The sequence below is a fragment of the Ctenopharyngodon idella genome, chromosome 10 (genome assembly GCF_019924925.1).
Source record: "Ctenopharyngodon idella isolate HZGC_01 chromosome 10, HZGC01, whole genome shotgun sequence".
Classification (NCBI taxonomy): Eukaryota; Metazoa; Chordata; class Actinopteri; order Cypriniformes; family Xenocyprididae; genus Ctenopharyngodon; species Ctenopharyngodon idella.
Genome location: NC_067229.1, coordinates 32726007 through 32752937, shown reverse-complemented (window position 1 = coordinate 32752937; position 26931 = coordinate 32726007). Strand labels below are relative to the sequence as shown.

Here is a 26931-nt window from a genome sequence, read left to right as displayed (position 1 = left end):
TTTGTTGTTATCATAAGAAAGAAGAAAAAAAACTACTCGTCCCAACATGCCCCTCATATCTTGCAGCACAGCCAATGGGGGAGATTTTATTTTGGCGCTGAGACAGAGGCCTTAAGCAGAGGGGCTTTTGTTACAGCTAGAGGGAGGGAGACGGCTATAATAAAATATATGGGAGCCAAATTTCCCTAGGTCTGCAGGAGCATCCCGCAAAAAAACGGGGCCTCTCCCGATTCCACAGCCACACATCCTATCATGGGGATCGACATACGACTGATCTAGCCCCATTTTCTTTCCAAACAACGGATTAGATTAAAAAAAACGTGGAGTCATAGGTCTTTGTGTTGATATATTTATGTTAACTGCAGCAGGAATCCAGTTTATTTGGTGTATTTGTTTAGAATGGAACACGCTGAAGGTACAGACGCTTTTATTCTACCGCTGTTTCGATGCTTCGTTTCATAATGTGAATACGTTAGAATCAAAACAAGCGCTGCATGCATTTCTGTTTTTGGTTACAGTAAAGCAATGGTTTTCATCACACCTTTTCCTGATGGAAATGTAATATGGCCAATTTGATTTAAAGGGGCACGGGCAGCCATGTTGGCATGTTCGCATTCACTTCTTCAGTTTTTAAGGCTCTCCGCATGATGCAATTTACTAAAGAACATACAATTTTACAACAAACCGTCTGTTTAAAATATTCCCCGGTGATAAACCATAGAAGTACGCGTGTTAATGTTTTCCCCATGTACACACACATTAGCACATCCGCTAACGCCGCCTTTCATATAATGCAGCGACATTACACGGGTCCGATTTACAAGGCTGTTGAAAAAACAGGATTTGTTTTTTAACTACACAAGAACTTAATTTTGTTTATTCGTGACCCATATAGCATTTTCATTAAGTTGTATGTGTCTATACATTAATAATATGCTTATATCGGCTCTGTTTTGTTATCCAGAAAACGCTAGCAGGCTAATGTTAGCCAACTGCTGGTCATTGCAGGTTTGTTTCTTTGACATGAAACAATTTTTCAGTGTGGTTTGTTTAGAAACAGTAGTTTATTGTTATGTGGCATTGAGTGATGTGGTTCATGTACTACATTAAAGTCTTAAGCGGGTTGTTTTATTTTTGTTCTTACTGGACAGACAAAACAAGCAAAAGAGACAAAATAAACACTGTTTTGTTGGTAAACATGTCTCTCTTTTTGGCCAGCTTGGTATAGTGTACTTATAATTAAAGGGATAGAACCTTATGAAAATTGAAAAATTCAAAAGATGATTTAACTTAATTACATGAATATTGTAATGCATTGTTGACAAATATGTAGGAAGTAGAGGGAATGTAGTATGAGGAAAATGGCATTGGACATGTTTGATTGGAACTAAATATGCTAAACAGACTGTGATTTCAATCTAAATTATGCATGAAGTTTCCTCTCAAAAATCTGGGAAAGTTGGCATAACTTGGAGTATAGTAGAGTAAACTTTTATTTATCCCCTGGGAGGGCGATTGCAGCGTTGCAGAAGCAGCATAATACCCTCACAGACTTATTTGCGCATAGCATTAACCACAAATTCTTGACCCGCTTTGTCTCATAATAAGGTTATTAAATAGTTTAATAAACATTTTTGCCTGGAGCAATGTTTCACAAATGTGATAAGATTCGGTAACTACTTGTACCTCATAAAGACATTCTGTCTGTTTCTCCTCATATCAGCAGGCCCTGTAAGAAAAAGGGAAACTTAAGGATGCTGGAGCAGAACAATGGATTTCTCCTTCTCTTTCATGCAAGGGATCATGGGAAACACAATTCAGCAACCCCCTCAGCTTATTGACTCCGCTAACATCAGACAGGAGGATGTCTATGAAGCCATCAGTGACCCAGGAGATGATGGAGGACAGCAAAACTTTGAGTCTCCTTTGGAGTCAGGCTTTTCTTACCCTGCTGAAGACCTCCCAGTTATTACAAACGGTTACCCAACGGGTGTAGGTACCTATGAGCAACAGGCCAAGTTTGCCTTGTACTCTCAGTTTCCCAATGGCTCAGCTAATGGCTACGGCGCCATACGAAACTATGGTGATCACAGTTTGCTGCTTGGCGAGGGCACTGTATTGAGACCCCCAGTGGTCCAGGAGAAGCCTCCAACACACATCTCACCTCCGCCTCACCCCCATCATCACCACCAGCCTCATCATCCTCCTCACCATCACCACCACCACCATCAGCAGCAACACCACCCACATAACCCACCGCTGTTACCTCACCACCATCACCCGCCTCCTGCCTCTCACCTAATGCCTCAAGTCTTGCCACCCCCTCCTCCCTTGCTCTTGCCCTCTTCGCCACCCCTCCTGTCACCTCAAGAAAGCACTGTCTCCAACCCCACTGTGCAATCTACCACCACTCCCAAAAAGACCAGCTCCCCAGAGATCAAAATAAAGATCATTAAGACTTACCAGAATGGCAGGGAGCTGTTCGAGTCCTCACTGTGCGGGGACCTGCTGCAAGAGGTTCAGGCCGGTGAGGCTTCAAGGAGAAGACATGAGCAGAAGAAGGAGAAGAGGAAAAAGAGAAGCAGCAGACATGGTGTTTGTCAAGAAGAGGAGAGCCAGCAGCCATGCAAAGGCATGGAGGAACGGTCTGGGGTTGTCCACAACCCTGCACATCCCAGCGAAGGTCATGTTGCATTCAGAGAAGAGCAACCTTCTTCAACTCTCAAAAGCCCCAAAGCAGAACCCAAGGAACAGAAAGTAAGTTTCATATTTTTGACTGTGTTTATTGTCGTTTCCACTTCAGAAGATGTGGAAAAAGTCTTGGAAATCTCTGGGAAATCTCTTATGAGATTCAAGCTTACTGTTCCTGTTCATCCAAGACCATCTTGTGTTCTTGTTTAGGTCGAAAAACACTTTCCTTCGGTCATCACTAGCACTGGTTCTTGTCAAGAGTATGAGATCGGTGACTTGGTGTGGGCTAAGGTTGGGACGTATCCTTGGTGGCCGTGCATGGTGTCATCAGACCCTCAGTCAAACGTTCATATACGTCTTAATACAAGAGGTAATTTATCTACTACAAGTTCATACAAGTACATATTTTTAAGGTTGGAATACTCTACACAAATCTATCTGAACAGATTTTAAAACACTTGACATCATACCGACTTTGAAAATGGTTATATAGAAAAACTGGGCATCGTAAGGCTATGTGTTTGATACAACCTGTTTGATAACCTCTTACTGGATGAAATCAAGAATTTGAACTAAAAAAATCTGTGCCCATAGTATGCTACACAATTTTCTGTGAAATCTGTCATCTCCGATTGCCTAAAATCTGCAGACTGGCTCTGACTTCCAGCAAGTAGCGTCAACTCCTCCAGACTGCAAATCGAGGCAGAAATTTGGGAAAAGTCATGTAGGGTATTTCAGTTACTAATTCTACTGGCTTGCTTCATATTTATGTTTCTAATGGTTCCTGAAAGGTGTTAAGGAATACCATGTGCAATTCTTTGGGAGTGTCCCTGAGAGGGCCTGGATCCATGAGAAAAGAATTGTGGTGTACCAGGGTGCGAGCCAATTTGATGAGTTGCAAGCAGAAACACTCCGGAAGACAACCAACCCAACGGAGAAACAAAAGGTATCCCATACCTCAAAATTTGATGACCTCCTTTCTGTGGTAATTTCTGAGTGCTCATTATGTGGTTTATTTTATAGTTGCTGAAGCCTCAGTCACAGAAGGAGCGTACCCAGTGGGAAGTGGGTGTGGCTCACGCAGAAGCCGCACTGCAAATGACACGAGAAGAACGCAACGAGAACTATACCTTCATCTACATCGACAAGGAACCAGGTGCTGCTGCTGCTGCTGCTGCTGCTGCTGTTGAAGCTGCAGCCGAAACTGTGACTTCCCCTAGGGCAACTGGTAAAAACCGGCCTGAACGCAAGCAGAGACGTTCTAAAGGCGGTGCTGGAGCCAAAGAGGAGCCTGTTCGTCGTCGGCAACAGCCGCGGAGGCAGTGCAGTATCAATAGTAGTGGTGAACAATCATCTCCCAATCAGGGAGAGGATGATATGGACCAAAAGCAACCCCATAGCCCCCCAAAACCAGATCCCTTCCCGGAGGAACCCTCCCCACCTCCAGTCAGGACACCCTGGAGGACTGCTGCAGCCCGCAAGCTCCTCCCGCTCTCCATTACCATGAAGAAACTCAATGTGGAGATCATCAAGTGCGACTGGCAACTCCCAATGCAAAAGGTGGACTTACCTAAGAAGATAGAGAGTGAGGAGAGGCCCATCGATCAGGTTCAGTCACCTGAGGTAAGAATGGAAAAAATGCTCATGAACATGAGGAAGTCTAGTACAGAAAATAAAGAGTTTTATAAGGAAATGCCATAACGTAATTTCAAAAATGCATTTTTTTTTTTAATTGGAGAAAAATACACAATACACAATACAGATAATTTTGGCAGAAATCAAAATATCCTCTGTATTTTCCTTATATTTTCCCTATGCTTACAAAAATCTAACAAAATAGTTATCGTTCCTTCTGCAATTAAGTATATATACATAAATGCATATATGCATATGCGCACACACATATCGTCCCCTTGGAATTATAAGGTTCTGTCTGCATTCTGAGCAGTTTTGAGATATTGATCTTCAAAGTTTTTGCATTCCATTGGACTTTGTAGATAGAACCTTTTTGTTTTCTAAATAAGTCCCAAAATGTACACAAAAAAAAAAAAAAAAAAAACATCACATAATGTAAATAAGTCACAGAGTAAGAATGTGTCAGATAAAAATGTCAGATAGAACCTTATAATTCCAAGGGGACTATATTGAAATAAAGTTGAAATAAAACACAAATTTAAATATTAGATAAAAAACGTAAACTTAATATACACACATATGCAAACATATGCATATATTCCAACATACAGAATATTCCAGAACAACTCCCCACCCACCACTCTTTGTCTGCTTGATACGCACCGCATGGGGAAGACTGCTAAAAACAGTCAACAGTGGAATGGCTCTTAGAGCTAACTCAAATTTAGTCAACATCCATTTCCATCAAGTCTCTACTACCTTCTCCCTCTAAATACCTTATGAAGGGTTCCCATGTTTTAGCAAACTGTTGTCTCTTATTCCACAAAAGAAACCATATATGTACCAGGTGAAGTGCCTTTGAGAGTTTGTTGAGCCAAAGCTGGAAAGGGGGAGGCAGTTTATTTTTCCAGAAAGTTAAAATAAGTTTTTAGGCCGCTAAAAGTCTGTAAGAAAGGAATTGTTGTTGAGACTTGGACAAACAAAGCTCATGTCTCCAAACACAAATAAAAACTCAATTTCAAAACTCAATTCAATAGGTTGATTAGTAATTTCAGAGATGACACTGAAAATCTTACACCAAAAGTCTTGAAGACTAGGACATAATGCATAACTATGAAGCAAATGAAATCTGAAAATATAAAAACAAAAGCAAATTGAAAATATATATAAATATAGTAAAATAGATGCTAAAATAACACTGGCTATTTGCATCCTAGTGTAACTAGTTTACTAATTTTACTAGTTTGTTTAGTATTACGTTGTTTTTGTATAGGTTTCCCATCTGAATCATTTAAGCCAGGGTATACTAACTAGATAACTATGCAGAATAAACTATGGTTTGCCAGAATAAACGTCACCAAATTTGCTTTGAAACATTACTAATCCAGTATAATGCATTTAGTTGAAAGTGTTGCTAATACATGCAAAGCTGTTATAGCCTACTATTTAGTAAATTACTAAGGTGCAGCTAGCCAACCAAAAATTAGGACTCTGCGCTTACTCTTGCGCCTTGCGTTGGTAGGTTTTTATTTATTTATTTATTTTTAAATAAATGTTTCTCAATCTATCCCACAAAGGGCTCCAGTGATAAGGCAGAAGCAGAGACGTGTTCCAGTGAAGAGGAGCAAGCTGCGTCTCCGTCAGGCTGGAGTGACCAGGACAGCGCTGAGCACGCTTCAGCAGAGCAATCCACAGGTACATATGAGCACCAACAGTTACACAAACTCCCTTTTGCAGAGATATTCAGATGTCCTTTGCAGTATCAGTCTGATCTCTGAAAACATCCTCTGTTTGTGTGATACCAGAGAGAAAGCAGCAGCGCCGGTCTGTGCGAAGCCGTTCCGAATCAGAGAAGAGTGTGGAACCAGTGCCAAAAAAGAAAGTGAAGAAAGAACAGGTAAAGCACAAATTTTGATGAATCCAACAAACCCGCTGCATTTATTTATTTTCACCACCTAGTTTTATTACCTGATTCACTAAAAGAATGATCCAAATCTGATGGCGGTGCAAACCTGTTTATTTTGTTATTTATATATTTATAATTATCTATTATATATTTGTGGAGGACGTTATTTGCACAGCACAATTCCTCATCTTTCGGACAAGTTCTGAATGCTCGATCATAGAGAATACTGCAGTGCAGACTATTACAGTCTGATATATTGTACAGCATCACTCCACCACTGCAATCCAGACGCTTGAATCGGCTCTTAAAATAATGAAAGAATTTGTACTGTATTATTACTGATGCCGTGACAGAAAGAAAATGTAAACAAACATTACTTTCAAACTCAGTTTTTTCAAATACACTTTTCAAATTCAATTTGTGAAGCATTTATTGCATCTAGTAAACAGCACTAACTGTTGTTAAAACAATCTGTAATTGACTAAACTTGTGCTAAAAAGATGCACAATTAAAGGGATAGTTCACCCAAAAATGAAAATTATCCCATAATTTACTCAACCTCAAGCCATTGTAGGTGCATATGACTTTCTTCTTCCAGACGAACACAATCAGAGTGTCCTGGCTTTTCCAAACTTTATAATGGGAGTGAATGGTACCCTAGAATTTAAAACCCAAAAAAGCATATCCAGCCATCATAAAAGTAATCCATACGACTTCAGGGGGTTAATAAAGGCCTTCTGAAGCAAAGCAATGCATTTTTGTGAGAAAAAAAAAAATCCATATTTATAAAAAAAATATATAATAACTGGCTTCCGGTAACAGCCATTCACGAGTCTAGTTCTGGTCGAAGAGTGACCTCTAACCTGACGCAAGCGCAGAGGATAGAGCAAAACAAAACACGGGTCACAAATCAGAACTCTAAAATGAGAATTTTTAAAGAGAAATGTCAGAGTAGCTTGAGTTTGTTGCCCAGCCCTATGATTATAGTCCTGATTAAAGTCTGTAATGTTATAATTATGGATATTTCTTTCTTACAAAAACTCATCACTTCACTTCACTTCAGAAGGCCTTTATTGACCCCCTGGAGCCGTATGGATTACTTTTATGATGGATGGATGCGCTTTTTTGGGATTAAAAAAAATGGCACCATTCACTCCCATTATAAAGCTTGGAAGAGCCAGGATATTTTTTAATATAACTCCGACTGTGTTTGGCTGAAATAAGAAAGTCATATACACCTAGGATGGTTTGTGTGTGTGTGTCAAGTAGAAGGGGAACATCTTATAACAAACATGCCTTTTTATGTGTTTTGTTCTGCAGGCTGAAACAGCACCTCAGATGGATTTCAAAACTGGGTCGCAAAAAGGTGCTTGACACTACATTATGAATTTTACATTTAAGTTTTTCTAAATTGTTTTCTTAGATATTATGTTTTAAATGATTAATCAGCCTATTAACTAATTTATAGATCAATATCCCCCTACTAACACTACTCCAATCCTGTAGGTGCCAGTGAGATCTCAGACTCGTGTAAACCACTGAAGAAACGCAGCAGAGCATCTACTGATGTGGAGATGGCCAGCTCACTGTACAGAGATACTTCTGATTCTGACTCCAGAGGCCTCAATGACCCACAGGTCAGACTAGACTCAAAAATACAGTCACAGTATGAGCAGGATCTGTTGATTTGACACAAGTGATACAGCCCTACTTGGGTTACACAATTGTTATGACAGATTTGTTCATTTGAATGTCTAGCATGTTTTGTGGCCAAATGACATATGGACTTTGCCTTTAAAGTCACATTTTTGCATCCATTTGCATCCCTGGTAGACCGGATTTGGGAAGCGCTCAGACAGTCCTGCTACAGTAGATGCTGACGGATCTGATGCGCAGTCTGTGGACTCCAGCTTGTCCCGCCAGGGAGGAAGTTCCTCAAAAAAGGACACTGTCTGCCATGTGAGCACTATAAACACATTTTTTAGTACCTATAAACAACAGCATGAAGTCATCTTTCAATTAAAGTATCACTTAAAAATGGGATGAGATTTTAGATGGGATACAGTCAAATAAAACGTACTGTACTGCAGGTAATATCATAGTCAAAAAATACACTACAGTTCAAAAGTTTGGGGTTGGTCCATTTCAAGAAATTAATACTTTTATTCAGATAGGATGCATTAAATTGATAAAAAAATGACAGTATATAAATTTCAAATGATTGCTGTTCTTTTTTTCTTACAATTGTGACTTTTCTGTGAGTTTACATCTCGCAATTCTGAGAAAAAAGATATTTTTAGTATCTAAACTCGGAATTGCGAGGAGAGAAAAGTCAGGATTGCAATTGCAAGAAAAAAAAAATCTATTGCGAGTTTATATCTTGCAATTCTGACTTTTTCTCCCCTTGCAATTCCGAGTTTATATACAGTAGTCAACATTTGAAGTGGATCAAAAAAGTTCATCAAAGTTGTCCTAAGAAGAAGGTTTTAAGACAACTTTGATGAAAGGTTTTGATCTACTTCAAATGTTGACTATTATATTAAAAAAAATTTATTTGTGAGATATAAACTCTGAATTATGAGGGGGGAAAAAAATCATAATTATTAAATTTAACAATTAATTGCAAAATAAAGTCTTTTGTTTTTTTTATTTCTTGGTGGAAACAAGTTTTCATAGCATCCACAAAAATGTAAAATAGTTCAGATTTTGTATGACTCTTTCAGGTGTAATGAGAATCTGTTGTTGTGGTTCTTCTGTTCAATCTCATAGGTGTGTGAAACGTTCGGGGATTCTTTGGTGAGCTGTGAGGGAGACTGTCACAGGCTGTTTCATCCAGAGTGTTTGGGATCTAACAGTGGAACAGAGGGTGAACTTCTGTGTCCAGAGTGTAAGACAGGTGAGCAATACATCTGATTTGTGATCAGATTTTCAAAAGCTGTAACCAGTTAAACAACCCAATAATAATGTTGAGAAAATGAGCTTAGCATAGACATACAATATCTTAATGTGAATAGATTTTTTTTTAAAAAATCATTATTTTGTCATGCATTTTAGTTTTTCTGAGAATTAGAGAATTTTAGTAGAACATTGAAATAAGTTTTTGAATAATTTGGACCTGTCCAGTCTAATCTATTTGTCTGCCGTCACTTTCTCCAGGTTCCCACCCTTGTTTCTCCTGCAAGGACACGGAGGGTGATGTGAAGCGGTGTGCTGTGAATGGTTGTGGCCGATTTTACCACGATACCTGTGCCCGCAAGTACACCGGCACCACCACCGATACTAGAGGCCTCCGCTGCCCTCAGCACAGCTGTGCCACATGCTGTCTCGACAGAGACCTTCACAAAGCTGGCAAAGGTAGACCACAGATATGTTGAACTTATTCATTGCATTTTACAGAAGTATTTTCAGAAGCATGTTTCTGAAACATTCTTCAGACACATTGACCAGCCTCTTTTTTTTTTTTTTTTTTTTTTTTTTAAAGGCCGTATGATGCGATGTATCCGCTGTCCGGTGGCGTATCACACAGGAGACGGCTGTGTTGCAGCTGGCAGTGTGTTGATAACACCCCACATCATCATATGTAGCAACCACTCCAGTTCCAGGAAGAACGGACACTTTTCCTTACCTGTAAATGTAGGCTGGTGTTTCATCTGCGCTCGAGGTACGTTTAGCCTGTCATTCTTCAGTCCTTGCATAATAGCTAATTTCATAATTACTGAGATGATTAGATTTTTGTGTTCATTGTATATCATACTTTAAATGACATTTAAATGAGTTCTTGTCAAAACGTATGTGCACTTAGTGAATGCAACATTTTTTAACAGTCTTCACACACCACATTAGTATTTTAATGTTCTCTGGTGTCATTCTTTGCAATGTTCAATGTTCCTTCTCTTTAAGAGTTGGATACTTTTTTAGTGTGACCTCTGACCTTCTCTCTTGTCATCTAATCCTTTACTGTTAGATGTACCTTGTGTTTGTGATCCATCAGATCATGTCTGTTTCCTACTAATTAGTAACTTTTTAATTGTCTGTGATTCTTCTGGGGAAGGACTGAGATTGAATTCAAAATTTAATATCTAATTTTGAACTTTTAAAATGAAAAAAAGAAAAAAAAAATCATCATTAATAATTTAAGACATTCCAGTGAGCAATTTTAATTGATTTTTGTAAAAATCTCCCACTTTCAGAAGTTATTCTGAAGTTATCTCTAGCTTATAGTTATCATTTTTCATAGGGATGCACTGAAATAGAGATTATTCCCTTCATAATTAATTAATTAATCTACATATATTAAAGTAAAAATAGACATTAAATGTTTAACAACAGACTTAAGTTATATCTGCAATATCAAAATATCTGGTTTAAAAATCCATTTTAAGTTAATTGGTTATATTGAGTGATGCCAAATATGGTCACAATTTTGTGCATCTCTAAATTAATGCCAATGAGTGCGTTCAATGCAGAATCTTACAGCAAATGTAAGCCTATAATATGCCAAGACCTAAAAAAAAAATAATAATAATAATGCTGTAAATGGGTATTTTTTTAAATGCACTGTTTTTTTGATCGCATTTTGTTGCACATGTACGCACTCAGCATTGGTTTTACTTAGAATGTACCCATTAGTGAATATCATTGATTGCATCTATAAGTTTTAAAAATTATCAGACACCTTCCCACTTTTTAAAAAAAAAAAAGATCTTTAACACTCTAATTTCTCCAGGAACTAACTAATTGGTAATGATAAACTGAATTTGTCTGTGTTGGCATGGGAGCAGCTGCCACTTGATCTTTATAACTAGTATTTCTTATTATATAAGCTTTGTCATTAAAGGAGTTAAAGCTGTCATTTACTGACCCTCATGTTGTTCCGAACACATTACTTTATTTCTTCTCTGAAATGCAAAAAGAGAAATTTTGAAAAAGGGGAAAAAAAAAAAAAAAAAATCCCCATGCAGTTGCAATTGAGGACTAAAGTTTTCAAGGTCAAATAAGGATTCAATAGCACCATAAACATATCATGAAAGTGGCCATGTTCACACAGCAACAGAATACACAGGGCCTAAAACTAACTTTTTGCCACACCTGCCAATGGCTGGTGACTTAAGAAAATGTACCGGCAATGAATGACAGAGTGCAGTGATGACTGTAAAAATTGTAGGTTCCAGTAAAAATTCACAATTCTCTATTACAATTTCGATACTACAGATAAAACTTCTAGCCTAACTAATATAAATTTAAAACCTTATTAAATACAGGTAAACAGTTAGTAATAAAATAAGAACAAATAGTCAAATTACAAGCAAAAGCACAAATAAATACAATATAACAAAGATACAAATGAAATAAACAGTGCTTATCAGGTAGGCCTGACAATTTAAGTACGAAAATTTAATAAAGTAAGCAAATGTAAAATAATACGGCATAGTCTTCACTGTATAAATAAACATCCTTATTAATTAATCCTTATTAAAGTTACAAAAGTTATTCAGTCAAGAGTAGTGTGATTTTTATTTATTTATTTTGATTTTATTTTATTTTTTTCTTCTTCTTTGTCCTTTGTTATATTTACATAAAAAACAGACAGCAGCAGGAATATTAGGAGGCTCTCACTTTAAGATTGAATGCATGGGTCTAATATATTGATACTCTACACATGCGTTTGCTTTCTCACATGTTTACGTTCACTTAAAACATAACCGACTGTTTGCTAGGATACTCTGCATTTTTTGACATAATACATTTGTAAGAATTTGTCCGCTCAAGTGCAAGAAGACGTGAAAGAGAGCTCAGTTTAGTATTCGCACAGTGTCTGAGATGCTTTCTGCTATCATTTGGCTCTTGGCGAGTGTTAATTCTAGGCTCTGAGAATACAGTTGTCAGTTCTGTATTTGAGTCCTTAATGTGGTTACGTTCACACAAACAGTTCAGTTATTTACGGCAGTTACAACTAGGGCTGGGCGATAAAACGATAACGATATGTATCGCGATAGACACGTGATCGATATCAATAAAAAAAGTGTTCGGAAGAAAACAGAGGTTGCGAAGCAAGTTTGGTTGCATTAACAAAGGCACTCTCTGGTAACCTAGCAACGTAGGGAGTGACACGCTAACAGCCAATCATGTAACAGTATCAAGTTTGGTTGTGCCATATCGTTGTCTCGTGCTGGTCTGCTGGATTCCTCTTCAGTAACCGGCGACTAATAAGCAGAAAATGAGTGCCGCAGCAAGCGAGGAAATTGTAAATAAAAGAGGAAAAGTCAGCTCGCCAGTATGGCAGTTTTTTGGATATTATAAGTCTGACCGTAGTCAGACCAATGTCGTCTGCAAATTATGCAAGACCGTCGTCCCTGCCAAGACTGGTAATACCACAAACTTGATGTACCACCTTAGCCGCGCTCACCCTTTGGAGCACAGCCGTATTCAACCAACAACATCTGTAGCTGCAACACCGCACAACATTTTAATTATTTGAGTTTTCCATGGTTGTTGACATTTCTGTCTTAATAACTGAGGGGATTATGATCAGAGGAAAGTTAAGTTTAAAATAAAAATGTTTAAATGTAATATATTTTTCTCCTGGTCCTTATTTTAAATGGGTCATAAAAAATATCAATAATTATCGATATCGACCGATATGAAACACTGATATCGTGATACAGTTTTCAGCCATATCGCCCAGCCCTAGTTATAACCACATTCGATGAGCAAACTCACCTGTAAATTCAGGACTCACAACTAGGCTTGCTGTGGTAGTCGGTGTTACACAGTGTACGGCCTTACACTGATTACTTTACTTGGCCACCGCGGCTCCGCCCCCACTGACGTTTTGCTTTTTTATAAAAATAAAAATAATTTTGTTCAGTTGGACAAGGGACCCTACAATTATAAACTGAAAGCGTCTGCTCTTCTCCATACACCACGAGCTGCAGAGTCGCAGCACAGTGCAGCAGGAGTCAGATTTTACTTATCACGTAACAAGAGTAAGGAGAGATGACTGACAGAATGATGTCGGAGGATTTGGTGCACAACAGATTCTGAGCATCATTGACAAATATCTTATCTTGTAGCTTAAAATGTGCGGTCAGTACTGCCTCTCCCCATGCACAGAGTACGTTATCGCAAATTTGAAAGTGGAAGTAAAAAGCAAGTGGGCATTCAAAACCAATTTCAATACCCTGTATATTGATAGTGGCTCCCTAATGCCCGCAAATGATAGGCCTATATACAGAGAGTACGTGTGATGTGATATAACTGACAGTGTGCATGTAGCCTATGTCTCTGTCTACATTCCAAGTTAGCTGAAGCCATATGTGTGCGAAACAGATTAAAATGTAAGTCTTTATTCACTGAAAGATAGGTGTGGAGCAACATGAGGGTGAAAAAATTACTCCATTTACATATTTGAATGAACCTGTTCATTTAAGATTTGGCTACCATTTAAAAGCACAAAACTGCAAGAAAACCACAATTGTTTATCCAGCAAATCCCTAAAGCTCCCACTCTAACACTGCAGTATTCCTCTTAAGACTCTCCTTTTTTGTGTGTTCTCTTTTCAGGACTACTTATTTAATCACGTGTCTTTTTTTTTTCCTAATGTGTGTTTTCTGGAATCATGGGTAGTTTCATTACTCATGACTTTTCCTGTTTGTCTCGTGTAGGGCTTTTAGTGCACGACCATACTGACACCATATTAAGTTCATATACCTTTAAGTCGCACTACCTTCTGACTGAGTCAAATCGTGCTGAGTTGATGAAATTACCTATGATTCCTTCTTCTTCGTCAGCTACCAAAAAGAATATTGGGAAAGGTAAAATCATGTTTTCTTGGTTTATGTAGTTTGCCATCTGTATGCTTTCACAGCTGTCTTATTGCTACTTTTTATTTATTTGTTTGTTTTTGGAGTCATTTTATTGCTCATAATTTTACACCATCACGCTGCTTCTAATGCACATAGTGGGCTTCAAATAACACGCAGCAACAAATATCTTAAATTTTCACAGAGTTCTTTAGTTTAAAATCAGATAGCAGCCTTTTAAATTAGTGTGGATTAACAATTTTTGGGATATAGGGTAGAGAAATAAATTAAAGTCACCGTAATACTCAAATCTTTGTGTAAATGGTTTTAACAATTTAACTAGGTTATGTCATGTAAATTGTTATTCTGAGTCCGTAACACACTTCAGCTTAGCATTAATTGCTTGGCTTGTTTTGCTTGAGCACAATTATACCCTACCACCCTCCGAACATAAACATATTTTGGATGGCAATTTTAATAAAGCCAACAGCAGGGTCCCGGAAGTAAAAATCCCATTCATTTTGTCCATGGAGATGTAGATTTTTAAAGATAACTTCTACATCTTGAGCTTCAATGATTAGCACTGATAGATGCTTCTGCTAAAGCTAAAGATTTCAGTTTGACCTCAAAAAACCTTTTTTTTTTTTTTTTTTTTTTTTTTTTAATATTCCATGGAAACTATTACATTGCTAATTCCTTAACTGTTTAGAGACAGTTCTCTACACTTCTGACTACTTAAAAGGATAGTTCACCCTTAAATGAAAATGAATTCATCATTTATTCACCCTGGTGTTGTTCTAATGCATTATGCCGTTCTTTCTTTTTGGGACCACAAAAGGGGACATTTTAAAAAATGTCCTGCTCTCACTCGTCCGTATAATGGAAGTGAAAAGCAGCATCAAGCTTTTAAAAAATATTCAGAAGTATCACAGAATGGTCCCATGCAACACGTGTTGTATATTTAGGATAGGGTTTGGTGAAAAACAAACTGAAATTTAATGTACTATTTAACGAAAATCCTGACTTTGGCCATTGATCGTCTGTGCATGGCACATGTTTGTTCGTAGACTCCATTAGCGCCACAGTTCACTCCGACTCGCCCAGAAAAGCGCACAAGTTGTGAGAAATCAAGATTAATAAACGTGACATGAAACACAATGCCTAGAAATCCCAAAAAAGTATCCGTGTCCTTTCTTTACTGAGATGAATATCTCTGGGCTGGAACTACGATTGTCTGATGACAGTCAAAATGAAAGTTGACAGATGTGAACACGATAACTTTTTTTGTTGCGACCAACAAAGTACATGAATTGTATTTCATGTTGCGTTTTTTTTTTTTTTTAGTCTTGATTTCTTACAACTTGTGTGCTTTTTCTGGACGAGCTGGAGTGAACTGTGGCTCTAGTAGAGTCTCACAAAAGCACACATCGCACAGCCGTGCACAGAAGAACAATGGCCAAGGTCAGGATTTTCGTTAAATACATTAAATTTCAGTTTGCTTTTCACTAATCTCTATATACCACCAAAACACATGGGATATAAGATGTGTCGCATGGAATCGTTCTGTTATACTTTTGCGTCTTTTTAAAAAGCTTCACGCTGGTCGCTATTCACTGCTAATATAAGGACAAGCACGAGCGGGACTTTTTAAAAAAAAAATTTAATTCTCTTTTTGTGGTCCAAAAAAAGAAAGAAGGTCATACTGCATTAGAACAACACCAGTGTGAGTAAATGATGACTTAATTTTCATTGTAGGGTGAAATGACCCTTTAAATATTTGTGTATATCTGAATATTTTTGCAATGAACATAAAATATATAGTTTTTTTATTATTTATATATTTTTTAATATATAGTACTTTTAATTAGTTTATTTATTGTTTTTTATTTATATTGTTCCTTGAGCTTATTGTTCATTACCTCATAAATTAAATGCATAATAAAGTTTTTGCTTTAACGAATATGATTGTTGTGATTCCTTTAAAGCTGGTTGGTTTGGTTCAGTAATAGAACTCTTTATTTAAGAGTTTTTTTTTTTTTTTTTTTTTTTTTTTTTTTTAAATCCTTCTGGAGAAAATGAATCTGGAGAATAAACTCCCGGAACCAAAATGGCAGGAAAAGTGGGCACTCACTGATGAACTCTGTCTTTTGGTTGTCCATCAGCCCTATTTGTCTTGTCAGTCAAACCAAGCATTTTAAATGACACCATCCAAAATACATGCTCTTTGTCTGCTAGTGTACTGCAGGTGATGTTAATGCGGGCTATCAGTCAGTGTGCATCACTGCATGTTTCCCATAGTTCCCCCCTCTGATCATTCACTATTGGCTGCTTATTTAATCACCTGGCACAAAAAAACACATTAACAATGGTGAAAGGTGTTAGTCATCAAACCCTATCTTTTGAGCATGTCAAATTGAACTTCAAATTGGCATTTAGAATCTCAACGTGTATGTTGAAGCATTTCAGAGGCGTATATCGATCTTGGAGGACACACAACTGTCTGATTCTGACATGCTCATGGATGCGGTTTGTGGAATAGTGCCTTATTGGGAATGGACAAGCATGTGGTGATACTGTGGGCCCGTTTATTCGATTCTGTGTTTATGTGTGTGTGTGTGCTTGTCAAAAAGGAGGAAGACTGTTGTGTTGTGAGGCCTGTCCCGCCGCGTTCCACGCCGAGTGCTTGAACATGGAGATGCCAGAGGGGACGTGGCTGTGTGGGGAATGCAGAGCGGGCAAGAAGCCTCACTATAAGCAGATAGTCTGGGTCAAGCTGGGCAACTACAGGTATATCCATTCAACTGTTGATAGTCTCCTAAAATGTATTTTACTAAAGGCATGTTCATGGGACGAAAATCTAAAATATTTAATAAAATTCAACATTTTTTTGCACCAAAGATATGTTTTTTAAAGAATATATTAAAAATGTAATGCATAAGAAAAAAAAAGAAGTTACAAATCATTTATTTCTGACTTGGGTTCACCAAGATTATATTTTTTAATCTTTTGATGGGTGTTTTGTTTTGAAAATTCGGATTTTATGTGAATAGGTTCATAAAAATGGCTTGATGAGTTATTTCCTTTCCCGTGTTTGTTTCCTTTTTAAACAGTACCTATCTTTTAAAATAACTTAGTGTGTGTCAGCTGTGATATTGCTATTGAAATTTGCTATAGAGGCAAATAGTACAGGCAGAGAAACATTCCTATTCTACAGTTGTGTCTCAAAAATTTGCATATTGTGGAAAAGTTCAATATGTTCCATCAGTTATTTAAGAATGTGAAAATTTAATATATTCTAGATTAATACCACATGAACTTAAACGCTGCCGTTTTGATGCAGTAATGCGTGCTAAAGGAGCCCTGACCAAGTATTGAGTCCATAAACAAACATTGTACTTTTCAGAATTTTAACATTTCTGTATTGTAAATCCTTTTTTGATTGATCAAAATATTCTATTTTAAGATACTGGATTTTTGATTTTCATGAGCTGTACGCCGTAATCATCTAAATTAAAACAAACAAAAAACGCTTGAAATATTTCACTATATGTGTAATGATACTAGAATATATGAAAGTTTCACTTTTTGAATTCAATTATGAAAAAAATGAACTTTTCCATGATATTCTAATTTTGAGATGCACCTGTAGAATGGGAATGTCCACCTGCCTGTACTCTCCTGTATAGAGCTTTGATTGGACAAATATTTAGACAAGCCTTCGAGTGCAACATGAGTCATCAGTATTTTTGTTTTGTTTTCCAAGAAGATAATGTCTAAATTTTAACTGTGTGACCAATGAATAAGTTGTAGACTTAATGTTGATGTTGAACCATGTGTAGGTGGTGGCCCGCTGAGATATGCAACCCTCGCCTTGTTCCCTCCAACATCCAGAGCCTGAAGCATGACATTGGTGACTTTCCAGTCTTTTTCTTTGGATCCCATGACTATTACTGGATAAACCAGGGCAGAGTTTTCCCATATGTTGAGAGTGATAAGAACTTTGCAGAGGGGCAAGTTGGCATCAACAAGACATTTAAAAAAGGTGAGATACTAGACCAATGCAGTGGAGTTTTATTATTCTGTTATATTAATTAGCCATATGTTTCATGTAAAGGTGATGACTTGAATAAATGTCAAGTTAAATTGACATCTAAATGTTTTTTGTGTTGTAAAGCACTTGAGGAGGCAGCAAAAAGGTTCCAGGAACTAAAAGCACAGCGAGAAACCAAGGAGGCCCTTGAACAGGAGCGCAACTCCCGCAGACCCCCACCATACAAACTTATCAAGGTACAAGATGTACTTCAAATCAAGCATCAAGCAAGCATTTTATTCTTCCATTTGAAAAGTTTGTGATGTTTTCAGTAGATACAAGTTGTATAATCACAATATAACTATTTTGGCTGGATAATCAATTTGATCTTCTTTCAATTTTACATAACCATGTAGTAATATCTAATTGTATTTTAAGAATAATTTAAACATTTTATTTAATAATATTTTTTAAATTTATAAAAAAGATTATAGTTTGCTCAATAAGAAAAAAATGTATTTTATGTGTATGTTTCTGTATATAAATTATAATCTGACCTATTGGTTGACACATTTCTGCTGTCACATGGTACCATAATACGGCCCATCCTTTTCGTATACACCTTTCATATTAATTTCTCTACAATGTGACTGTACAAAAAAGCAAAAATCATATTAAAACAAACTAAAATTCTATATTCTTGTCCTTGTTTCTTACCTCAGTCCAATAAGCCAGTTGGGAAGGTGCAGGTGCACGTCGCCGACCTCTCCGAGATCCCACGTTGCAACTGCAAACCCACAGATGATCGTCCGTGCAGCCAGGACTCTCAGTGCTTGAACCGCATGCTGCAGTACGAGTGCCACCCGCAAGTCTGTCCCGCAGGTGACCGCTGCCACAACCAGTGCTTTTCTAAACGCCTCTACCCTGACACTGAGGTCATCAAGACCAACGGCCGAGGATGGGGCCTAAAGACCAAGCAGGACCTCAAGAAGGTGAAAGTTGGCTGTCTGAGCATAAAGTCTAATAGCACTAATGGCCTGGAGTTTAATTAAAAAAAGTTATAAGTTGGAAACATCTTTGAAATAAACAAAATCTTATGTTGTAAACTTTATAGTGACTACATATTTCTAGTTATGCTCCAGGGTTATTATCATAAACTAAAACTAAGATATTTTTGTTAATTGAAATAAATATAAAATGAAATATAAATATTACAATAAATAAAACTTTAGAAATGTTGCACTGACAACTAACTTCAGTTTAAGTTGAACCACTAAGGCCTGGTTTCACAGACAAGGCTAAATTAAGCCAGGATTAGGCCTTACTTTAATTAGGACATTTAAGTAGCTTTTATAAACATGCCTTAGAAAATAAAATCATTACTGGTGTGCATCTTGAGACAAAACAATGGCACTGACATATATTTTAAGGTATGTCAGTGCAAGTTGCTTTCAGATGAAACAGCTCAATAATGCATTTTAGTCTGGGACTAGGCTTGAGGCTTGTCTGTGAAACTGGGGGTAAAATTATTAACTGGAAAGAAATGTAACTTAATAATAACATTTAAAATGTAATAAAAATTACAAAATTACTAATTATTAAACAAATTAAAATAAAAAACTGAAAATATAAAAACAAACGCTAATTAAAAATATTAATAAATAGTAAAAGTAGTATGTAAAAATACTAAAATAACATGGTTTTGCTCAGCTCAAAAATATTTAATAGGTTAGAAATTAATGTTTGTGAGTGTAGTATCTATAGTATTTTTTTAAACCTTTCTCTGTCATGATTGACTGAAAATTCATTGTTCCAAAAATGTAAGAATACTGTAATTTTATTTATTTATTAGAGATGGTGGCCTGTTTTTCAGCACTAAAAAAAAAGCTACATGAAAATACAAAAAATGACATTTTATTTATGGCTCCTTTACATAGCCAAAATCTTAAATGTCATATCTTATTATTGTTGTTATTATTATAAATTATTATTTCGTGTGTACATCTATTTATTAATTTAATTGTATGTAGATTTAATTTTATTTTGTATTTAATTTAACTGTATGTAGAATTCATTCTGGTATTCTGACTTTTTTTTTTTTTTTTTTTTGGAATGTCAAACGTGTGAAATATTGATGTGAGAATCTTTTTGTGAATATTTTCTACTTGATCAGTTTTTATTTTTGATCAGTCTTTATTATGTGTCACAGATGTTTCTTTTTACTGATCTTTTGGGTATTGTTTGGTTGCATTTAGGGTGATTTTGTCATGGAGTATGTTGGGGAACTGATTGACTCTGAGGAGTGCAAGCAACGAATAAGACATGCCAATGAGAACCACGTGACCAACTTTTACATGCTGACCCTCACAAAGGTACCACTGTTTCGTGTTCACTTTGTGCATGTCACATTATAACGCCATCTCAGCTGTATTAAAGTGAACCCTCCTGTGCTTTTCAGGACCGTGTGATTGATGCTGGACCCAAAGGGAATTTGTCACGCTTTATGAACCACAGCTGCAGTCCCAACTGTGAGACTCAGAAGTGGACTGTGAACGGTGATGTGCGAATAGGACTATTCACTTTGTGTGATATCGCTGCTGGTAAGAAGTATTTTCTTTGAAGAAGTGACAAAATGTTTGTTTAGAAGCTAATTGACAATCATTTTCTTCAGACACGGAATTGACCTTTAATTACAACCTGGATTGTCTGGGTAATGGAAGGACATCGTGCCACTGCGGGTCCGAGAACTGCAGTGGTTTTCTTGGAGTCAAGCCCAAGGTAAAGCCTAATTAAATTAGACAGGAACACATGAAGTGCTTACCCATGATTTCCTGTTGCTCAATTGACAATTCTCTGGAGTTTCCAATAGCTGAGGTGTATTTGCGCTTTATATAACTCTAGGTTGTTGTTTGTCTTTCTCTTGGTTCCTTGTACTTTTATTTATTTTTCTATCATCTTCATCATGTCTGTCTTAAACCTTGTTTCACTTCCTGTAGAGTGCAGTGGTTATGGAGAGGGAAGAGAAGGTGCGCAATGCTAAACTCAAGCCCAAGAAGCGCAAACTGAAGACGGAGAGCAAACAGACCCATGAGTATTACTGCTACTGCTGTGGAGAGGGAGGAGAGCTGGTCATGTGTGACAAAAAGGATTGCCCGAAGGCCTACCATCTCCTTTGCCTCAACCTGACGAAACCTCCATACGGTACGTGCTGTCAGTCTCTCCAGCTCTTCTTGTCTAGGGGGCCTTAGTAAACTTCCGGGGGGGCCATATGGCTTAAAATTATTTAAATGTAGTTATATTAGCATAATTTTCATTAAAATGCTAAAAATGTACAACATTAAAATGACATATTTTTTAGTTTAATTATTTTTATTACAACAGAATTACCAGGGGAAGATATCAGCTCAGATATTTTTTAATAAAGAAAACATTTTTGAGAGAGAATAAAATAAAAAAAAGTCAATGTAATACAACTGTCCTGATATCATAATAAAGGGGGGGGGAAATGAAATTAAAAAAAAAAAAAAAAAAAAGCAGCATGAAATTATTACTGAATAAAAAAGCTTTAGTTTAATGAGTCACATTCTCTATTAAAAAACCTTCAAATGATGAATGATTCATTGGAATCCGACAAAAAATGAATTTGAATTCAGTAGAATTTTTTTGAGAAAAATTGAGTTAAAGTTTTCTGAAGGTTGTAAAACAATCACCTAGCAACCATCCCTTAAAATCCCTGGTAATACCACCAAATTTGGCACAAACCCAGACAAAACCCACATCTATAGGAAGAAATATATGTTCAACTTTTTTCCGTAATTCCACAATTGTTTGATTAACATTAATGAAACAGACAGCCTGTACATTAAGACCTACTGTGTCACACATCAGATGTTTTTCTCCAACAGTTAACCAAATGTTCACTTAAGACACAACAGATAATGTTTGCGTGAATACTCGCTAAGACAGATTTTTTATTTATTTATTTATTTTATTTATTAATTTTTTTGGGAAAATACTGTAATTCTGTGTATATGTGTATATCGAAATCATGGCATTGTGAAATCGTGCGAGTGTATCTGTCAGCGCGAGTAAGATCGTTTTGTTTACATCAGCATGAGTTTTAAAATCATATTTCATTGGTTTACACTCAAGCCATCAAGAATTCTCTGATTATTCACAAAGTTGGATTGCTGCGCTTGAAAACCATCCCAAACTTGTTCTGAGAGGAAGTGCCAGTCGTCCAGAAGCGAGTAGAGAAAACAGCATTTTTCATGGTCAAAGGAAAGGTACTTCTCTCAGAAAACGAACAAATAAAGATACTTTTAGATGTTTAATTGCTATTTGGAGTATTGGGATCGCTAGACGAGGGCTTAATTATTTTTGTGAAAACCTCAAATTCGACCAAAATTGACATTTTTCACTTGTTTTCCCTGTAGTTGGAAATTAGCCCGTGTGCGTTCTGACTCATTTTGACAGCACGGGTCACAAATATATTTTCTGTATGTTTCTACATTTTGACCAAAACCATGTCACATGGTGCAGCCAACATACAGGGAGGAAAAAAAACAAAACCAGAAGTGATATCATAGAGAGGACCCCTGCAGACCTTTATGATTGTGTCATGGCCAACAAACAAGTCTCTGAAAATATCAGTTAATTTGACCTTTTTATTACAAAAGGTTAGTTCAGGTTGTAAAATGTCATGTGGTGTGACTCCCCAAATTATTTCTAAATGAATAATTCATGATTTTTGTAAAAGTACTTGACAGGTTGAAAAATACATTTAGAAACCTTTTTGAAAATGTGTAGATACACCTTGAATACATGTAAATGTATTCAATGTAAGGTAAGTTATTTTTACTTGATAGTCACAGCACATGATATTTTTAAGAATCATTAAAGTGAAACTTTTCTTGAAAATGTTAAAAGTTTTTCAAAACCAACACAAATAGAAAAAGAGCACATTTCCAAGAATTTGGCACATTTGTTTAGGTTTTTAAAAGATTTTTCCTTATTTGTCATTGACCTGTTATAACCCGACTGTTATAATCCGACTGACAATTCAATCAGGATGAGATGGTAATGATATTAATCTGTTAAATAGAAAAGAAATTGGTAGTATGAGAGTAGGAAAAGTTCTCTCTTGAGCTGCTTTCATGTTGTGCGATTCATGTGTTTCTTTTGTCTTTCTCAGGGCGATGGGAATGCCCCTGGCATCAGTGCAGCGTGTGCCAGCGCGCTGCCACCTCCTTCTGCCACTTCTGCCCCGCCTCCTTCTGCCGAGAGCATGAGAGAGGACAGCTGGCAATGTCTGCCCTGGACAACCGGCCCTGCTGCTCGAACCATGACCCCCAGAGACCCTTAGGGCCTCAGGCTAACACTAGCCAGGCCGCTGTAAAGAAGGAACTCCTCGAACCCGGAGAGGAAGGGGACGACGGCAACGAGGAGGAAGAGGATGACGACGAGGGGGGAGAGGGAGAGTGACTGGGCCAAAGCACCAAGGAAGCGTTGAAAACCACATCAAAGTACATGAAAGTTCAAACTACAGTAGATACATGCAGCTAGCTGGTCCACTTTTTATTTAAACCAAGTGGACCTGATGATAAACTGGTTTGATTCATTCCAAATGTACAGCAGCTGATATGAATTTTTCAAACATATCAATTTACGGCCTCATGTCAAATTCATACAGGCTTATATAACAATATAAGCGACTCATTTCTGGTTTTATAAGCAAAATTTCACAGCTAATTCTCACTGGGTTTTTTTCTCAGACGTGCTCCGTTTCGGCAAAAAACACTCGGTTAAAACGACGCCTTTCAGCGGCGAAGTCAGTTTCCACATCTATGGTACTTAAAAACACTCTATAAACACTTTAAACCAAGAACTTTATTTATGTACCTCATGTAAATAGAAAAGACTGTTGTAATATGTGTCGGGCACAACCATTCGCCCCTCACCAGTAGGATTTCACTACATGTCTGAATATGAGCCTGTCGTGGTAACATCTTAAAAAAACAAAAACAAAACAAAAAACAAAGAACGATTCAAAAGACATACGAGGTTTGTTCAACTGCCGCCCCATTCCAGTGAGTTTGTGATTTGTAAGATATATAATCATTAATATATTTATGTCGATGTTTACATCCATTCACAATGTACAGTATTATTCATCTGTATTAGTCAATTTGATATCACTAATCGTATTGTTGTATATGTGCCCTTTTTGTCAGCAAAATTACATAATTGCTTGGCCGGTACTGTATTGCCATCACCTTTCGGTCCATTGAGTAAAATTCAGAGGTATAAGTGTTAGAAATAACTATCGGTCACCCGAGAAGATCAGTTCCGATGTGTACAAACGGTAACGTTTGATGGTGTAGTGTTAAGCCACATATACTCCAACACTGCCATGTGTCTTAAACAGATATTTACCATTGTGAGTATTGAACAGGTGCCAGTGTGTAATATCAAATACGAGGAACCCATATGTTTCCGAGCAGCGCTAGTTGTGAGACTGTGAGTACAATCTTTAAATAATGTGATTTTTATTTTATTTTTTTTTCTCAAATTTTTTTTGGTTTACATTTGTTTCCGAGTGTAAATATAATCAGATTTACTGTTTTTCTTTTTTTTTTTTTCTTTTTTTTTTTTTTGATTGTATTTCACGCCTAGTATATTGCTGTACATTCTAGACCCATTTCAAAGGTATCAAACCGTACCTTAACTGCACACTTTAGTTAATCTCCTTTAGCATCGTTCTTCGATTGCGTTCGGCTGTAACAACACGCGTTTCTTCGCTAAAACTAAACTGTCATGTGGTCGGACGTAGGGGGAAGGCTGTACGGTTTACGACAGAGTGTAGCATATTCCTCTCTGTGACTTGTACTTGATGTGAATCTACTTAACTCAATAGCTTTGATGCCTGTGCTGTAAAGTGGAACTGTTACTCTCTTGTTACTGGTAGCTGTGCAGTCGTGCTGTGCCACAGTTTGCACGGATGAAGACTCGATCTCGACGGCTTCGGCACATGGGCTTTGTATACTTACTCGTTAGTCATTTCACATGAACGTTTTTATAGACCACAGTACAAGTATTATACGTGATGGCACCACCAGTATGTTTGTCACTTTATGGAAAGGAGGGAAAGCGCTGCAAATTTTCATTTTACTTGAATCGTGTCCATTTTGCCTTCGTTCATTTCTGTATTTATTATTTTCTTGTCTCGAAATGGAGCGTTATTGGTGGATATCTGTACTGGATTCTTGCATCCGACGGCAAATTTAAGGAACTCTGAAGATTTGACTGCCAAACTGAGATTTGTATGTTTATGAAAATAATGTATGCTCTTACTTGCATCTGCATAATGAAACATGGAAGGCATTTTGGGTCTATTTTGCTTATGTTCTGATATGTGATATTTTTATAGTTTACATTTATTTTTATATAGCTTGCTTTTTATTTTTAGAATTCATAGGCACTTTTGTTCCTAAAATACCAATGTTTGCCCTTATGTTTATGATTAAGAATATCAAGAAAATGCAGTTGGCGGGATGCAAAGCACATATTTGTTTTTCCTGGTCATTGTCGGTACTATTGTTTTTACTCTAATTTTTACTTTCTTTATTTGGCCTTTTTTTTTTTTTTTTTTTTTTTTTTTAAACATGTTTAATCGAATACGGATGATTACGGAAATTGCCATTGATATTTTGTTTGAACCCTCATTTTATTTTATTTTTTTTTTCCCCAGCGGAATTTGTTTATTCAGTGGTTCAATAACTAATCTGACTGTAACTGATTTGTTGCTATATCGATTTTGCCGCATCAAATGTTAAAAGTGTATTACCTCCATTGATTCCAGTGTTTGGTGTCAGTGCACTGTACTTTGTGTACATTTTTTATGTGTATTTGAAGTGTCATTATCATTTTGTGCTATCCGAGCATGTTCTTTGTGTTGCTTAACTAAATTTACTAAAGGTGGTGTCCTACCAGCTTACACTTTGATTTCTGTGTACTGATTTCACATTCCTTTTAAATAGACTGTTTACTAATTCTTGCTACTGAGTTACAGAGTTTGTGTAAAGTTTAATGTTATTGTAATATTTTTCACCATGCGCATTGGATCACATTACACACTCCAACTGAATAAAATTTATCCTAAATGATATGGCTTGGGTAGAATGTATGTCCTCTCCAAGTTTTCTAATGATGTACTACTCATGGATAGAGATTTCTTGGGCTATGTTATGTAGCCTGTCATTGCATTGTGTAAGAGAATGATGCTTGATCAATTGTACATAGTCGAAAGCGAAAAAAAAAACGAAAAAAAAACGCCATTGTCATTATATTGTAGTGTCATAAGAATGCTTGTAATATTGCTTCTGAATGTTTGTGAACGTAGAAACATTTTGTACATTTCTTTTCTTGTATTTTATTTGACCAACTTTTGAGATGTATTTCTTCAGAATTCATAATTTATTCTGAGAGTACTTTAAGCGACATTCCACAGATTTAAACGTTTTCAGACTTGCCTGGTTTGACTTCAATAAACTGTAATGAATGTTCAAGTGTTTCTTTGAATTCACATTTGAATGAGTTTGTCGTAGATTATGTCGTCACATATTTAGTGGTGTCCAGCGTCTGAGGAAATTTGAATGTGCAAAAATTGTTGAGGGATGGGGCCATAGACTAAAAAAAAAAAAGGTTGGGTTTTTTTTTAATGCGTGTGACAGTCTCTAGAGGGCGCATGATTCGTGATACGACTGAAATTTCAGATTCATGGGCGAATCGATTCGCTCGGACCGTTCTTGATTCACTGATACATTCGAATCATCGCATTGTGTTTCCAAAAGTAACATTTAGCTAAA

The 26931-nt window shown here is 36.8% G+C and overlaps 1 protein-coding gene across 7 annotated transcripts; it reads left to right on the top strand.

Moving 5' to 3' along the window:
* The first annotated feature begins 76 nt into the window (after positions 1-76).
* nsd3 (nuclear receptor binding SET domain protein 3) lies at positions 77-26631 on the top strand. 7 transcript variants are annotated; one of them, XM_051911216.1, is made up of 24 exons: positions 77-415; positions 965-1008; positions 1727-2757; positions 2902-3061; positions 3483-3637; positions 3715-4314; positions 5904-6021; positions 6132-6223; positions 7553-7598; positions 7739-7869; positions 8066-8191; positions 9002-9128; positions 9389-9586; positions 9714-9893; positions 13897-14046; positions 16665-16821; positions 17874-18076; positions 18209-18321; positions 18787-19056; positions 20320-20436; positions 20523-20664; positions 20736-20842; positions 21061-21265; positions 23259-26631. In XM_051911216.1, exons 3-24 carry the CDS (start codon positions 1771-1773, stop codon positions 23546-23548), a joined length of 4674 nt encoding a protein of 1557 aa, XP_051767176.1. In that variant the 5' UTR covers positions 77-415; positions 965-1008; positions 1727-1770; the 3' UTR covers positions 23549-26631. The 7 variants fall into 7 exon arrangements, with proteins under 7 accessions (XP_051767176.1, XP_051767174.1, XP_051767175.1 ...); XM_051911214.1 differs by having other exon boundaries at positions 1724-2757; XM_051911215.1 differs by lacking the exon at positions 965-1008.
* Positions 26632-26931: the final 300 nt, after the last annotated feature.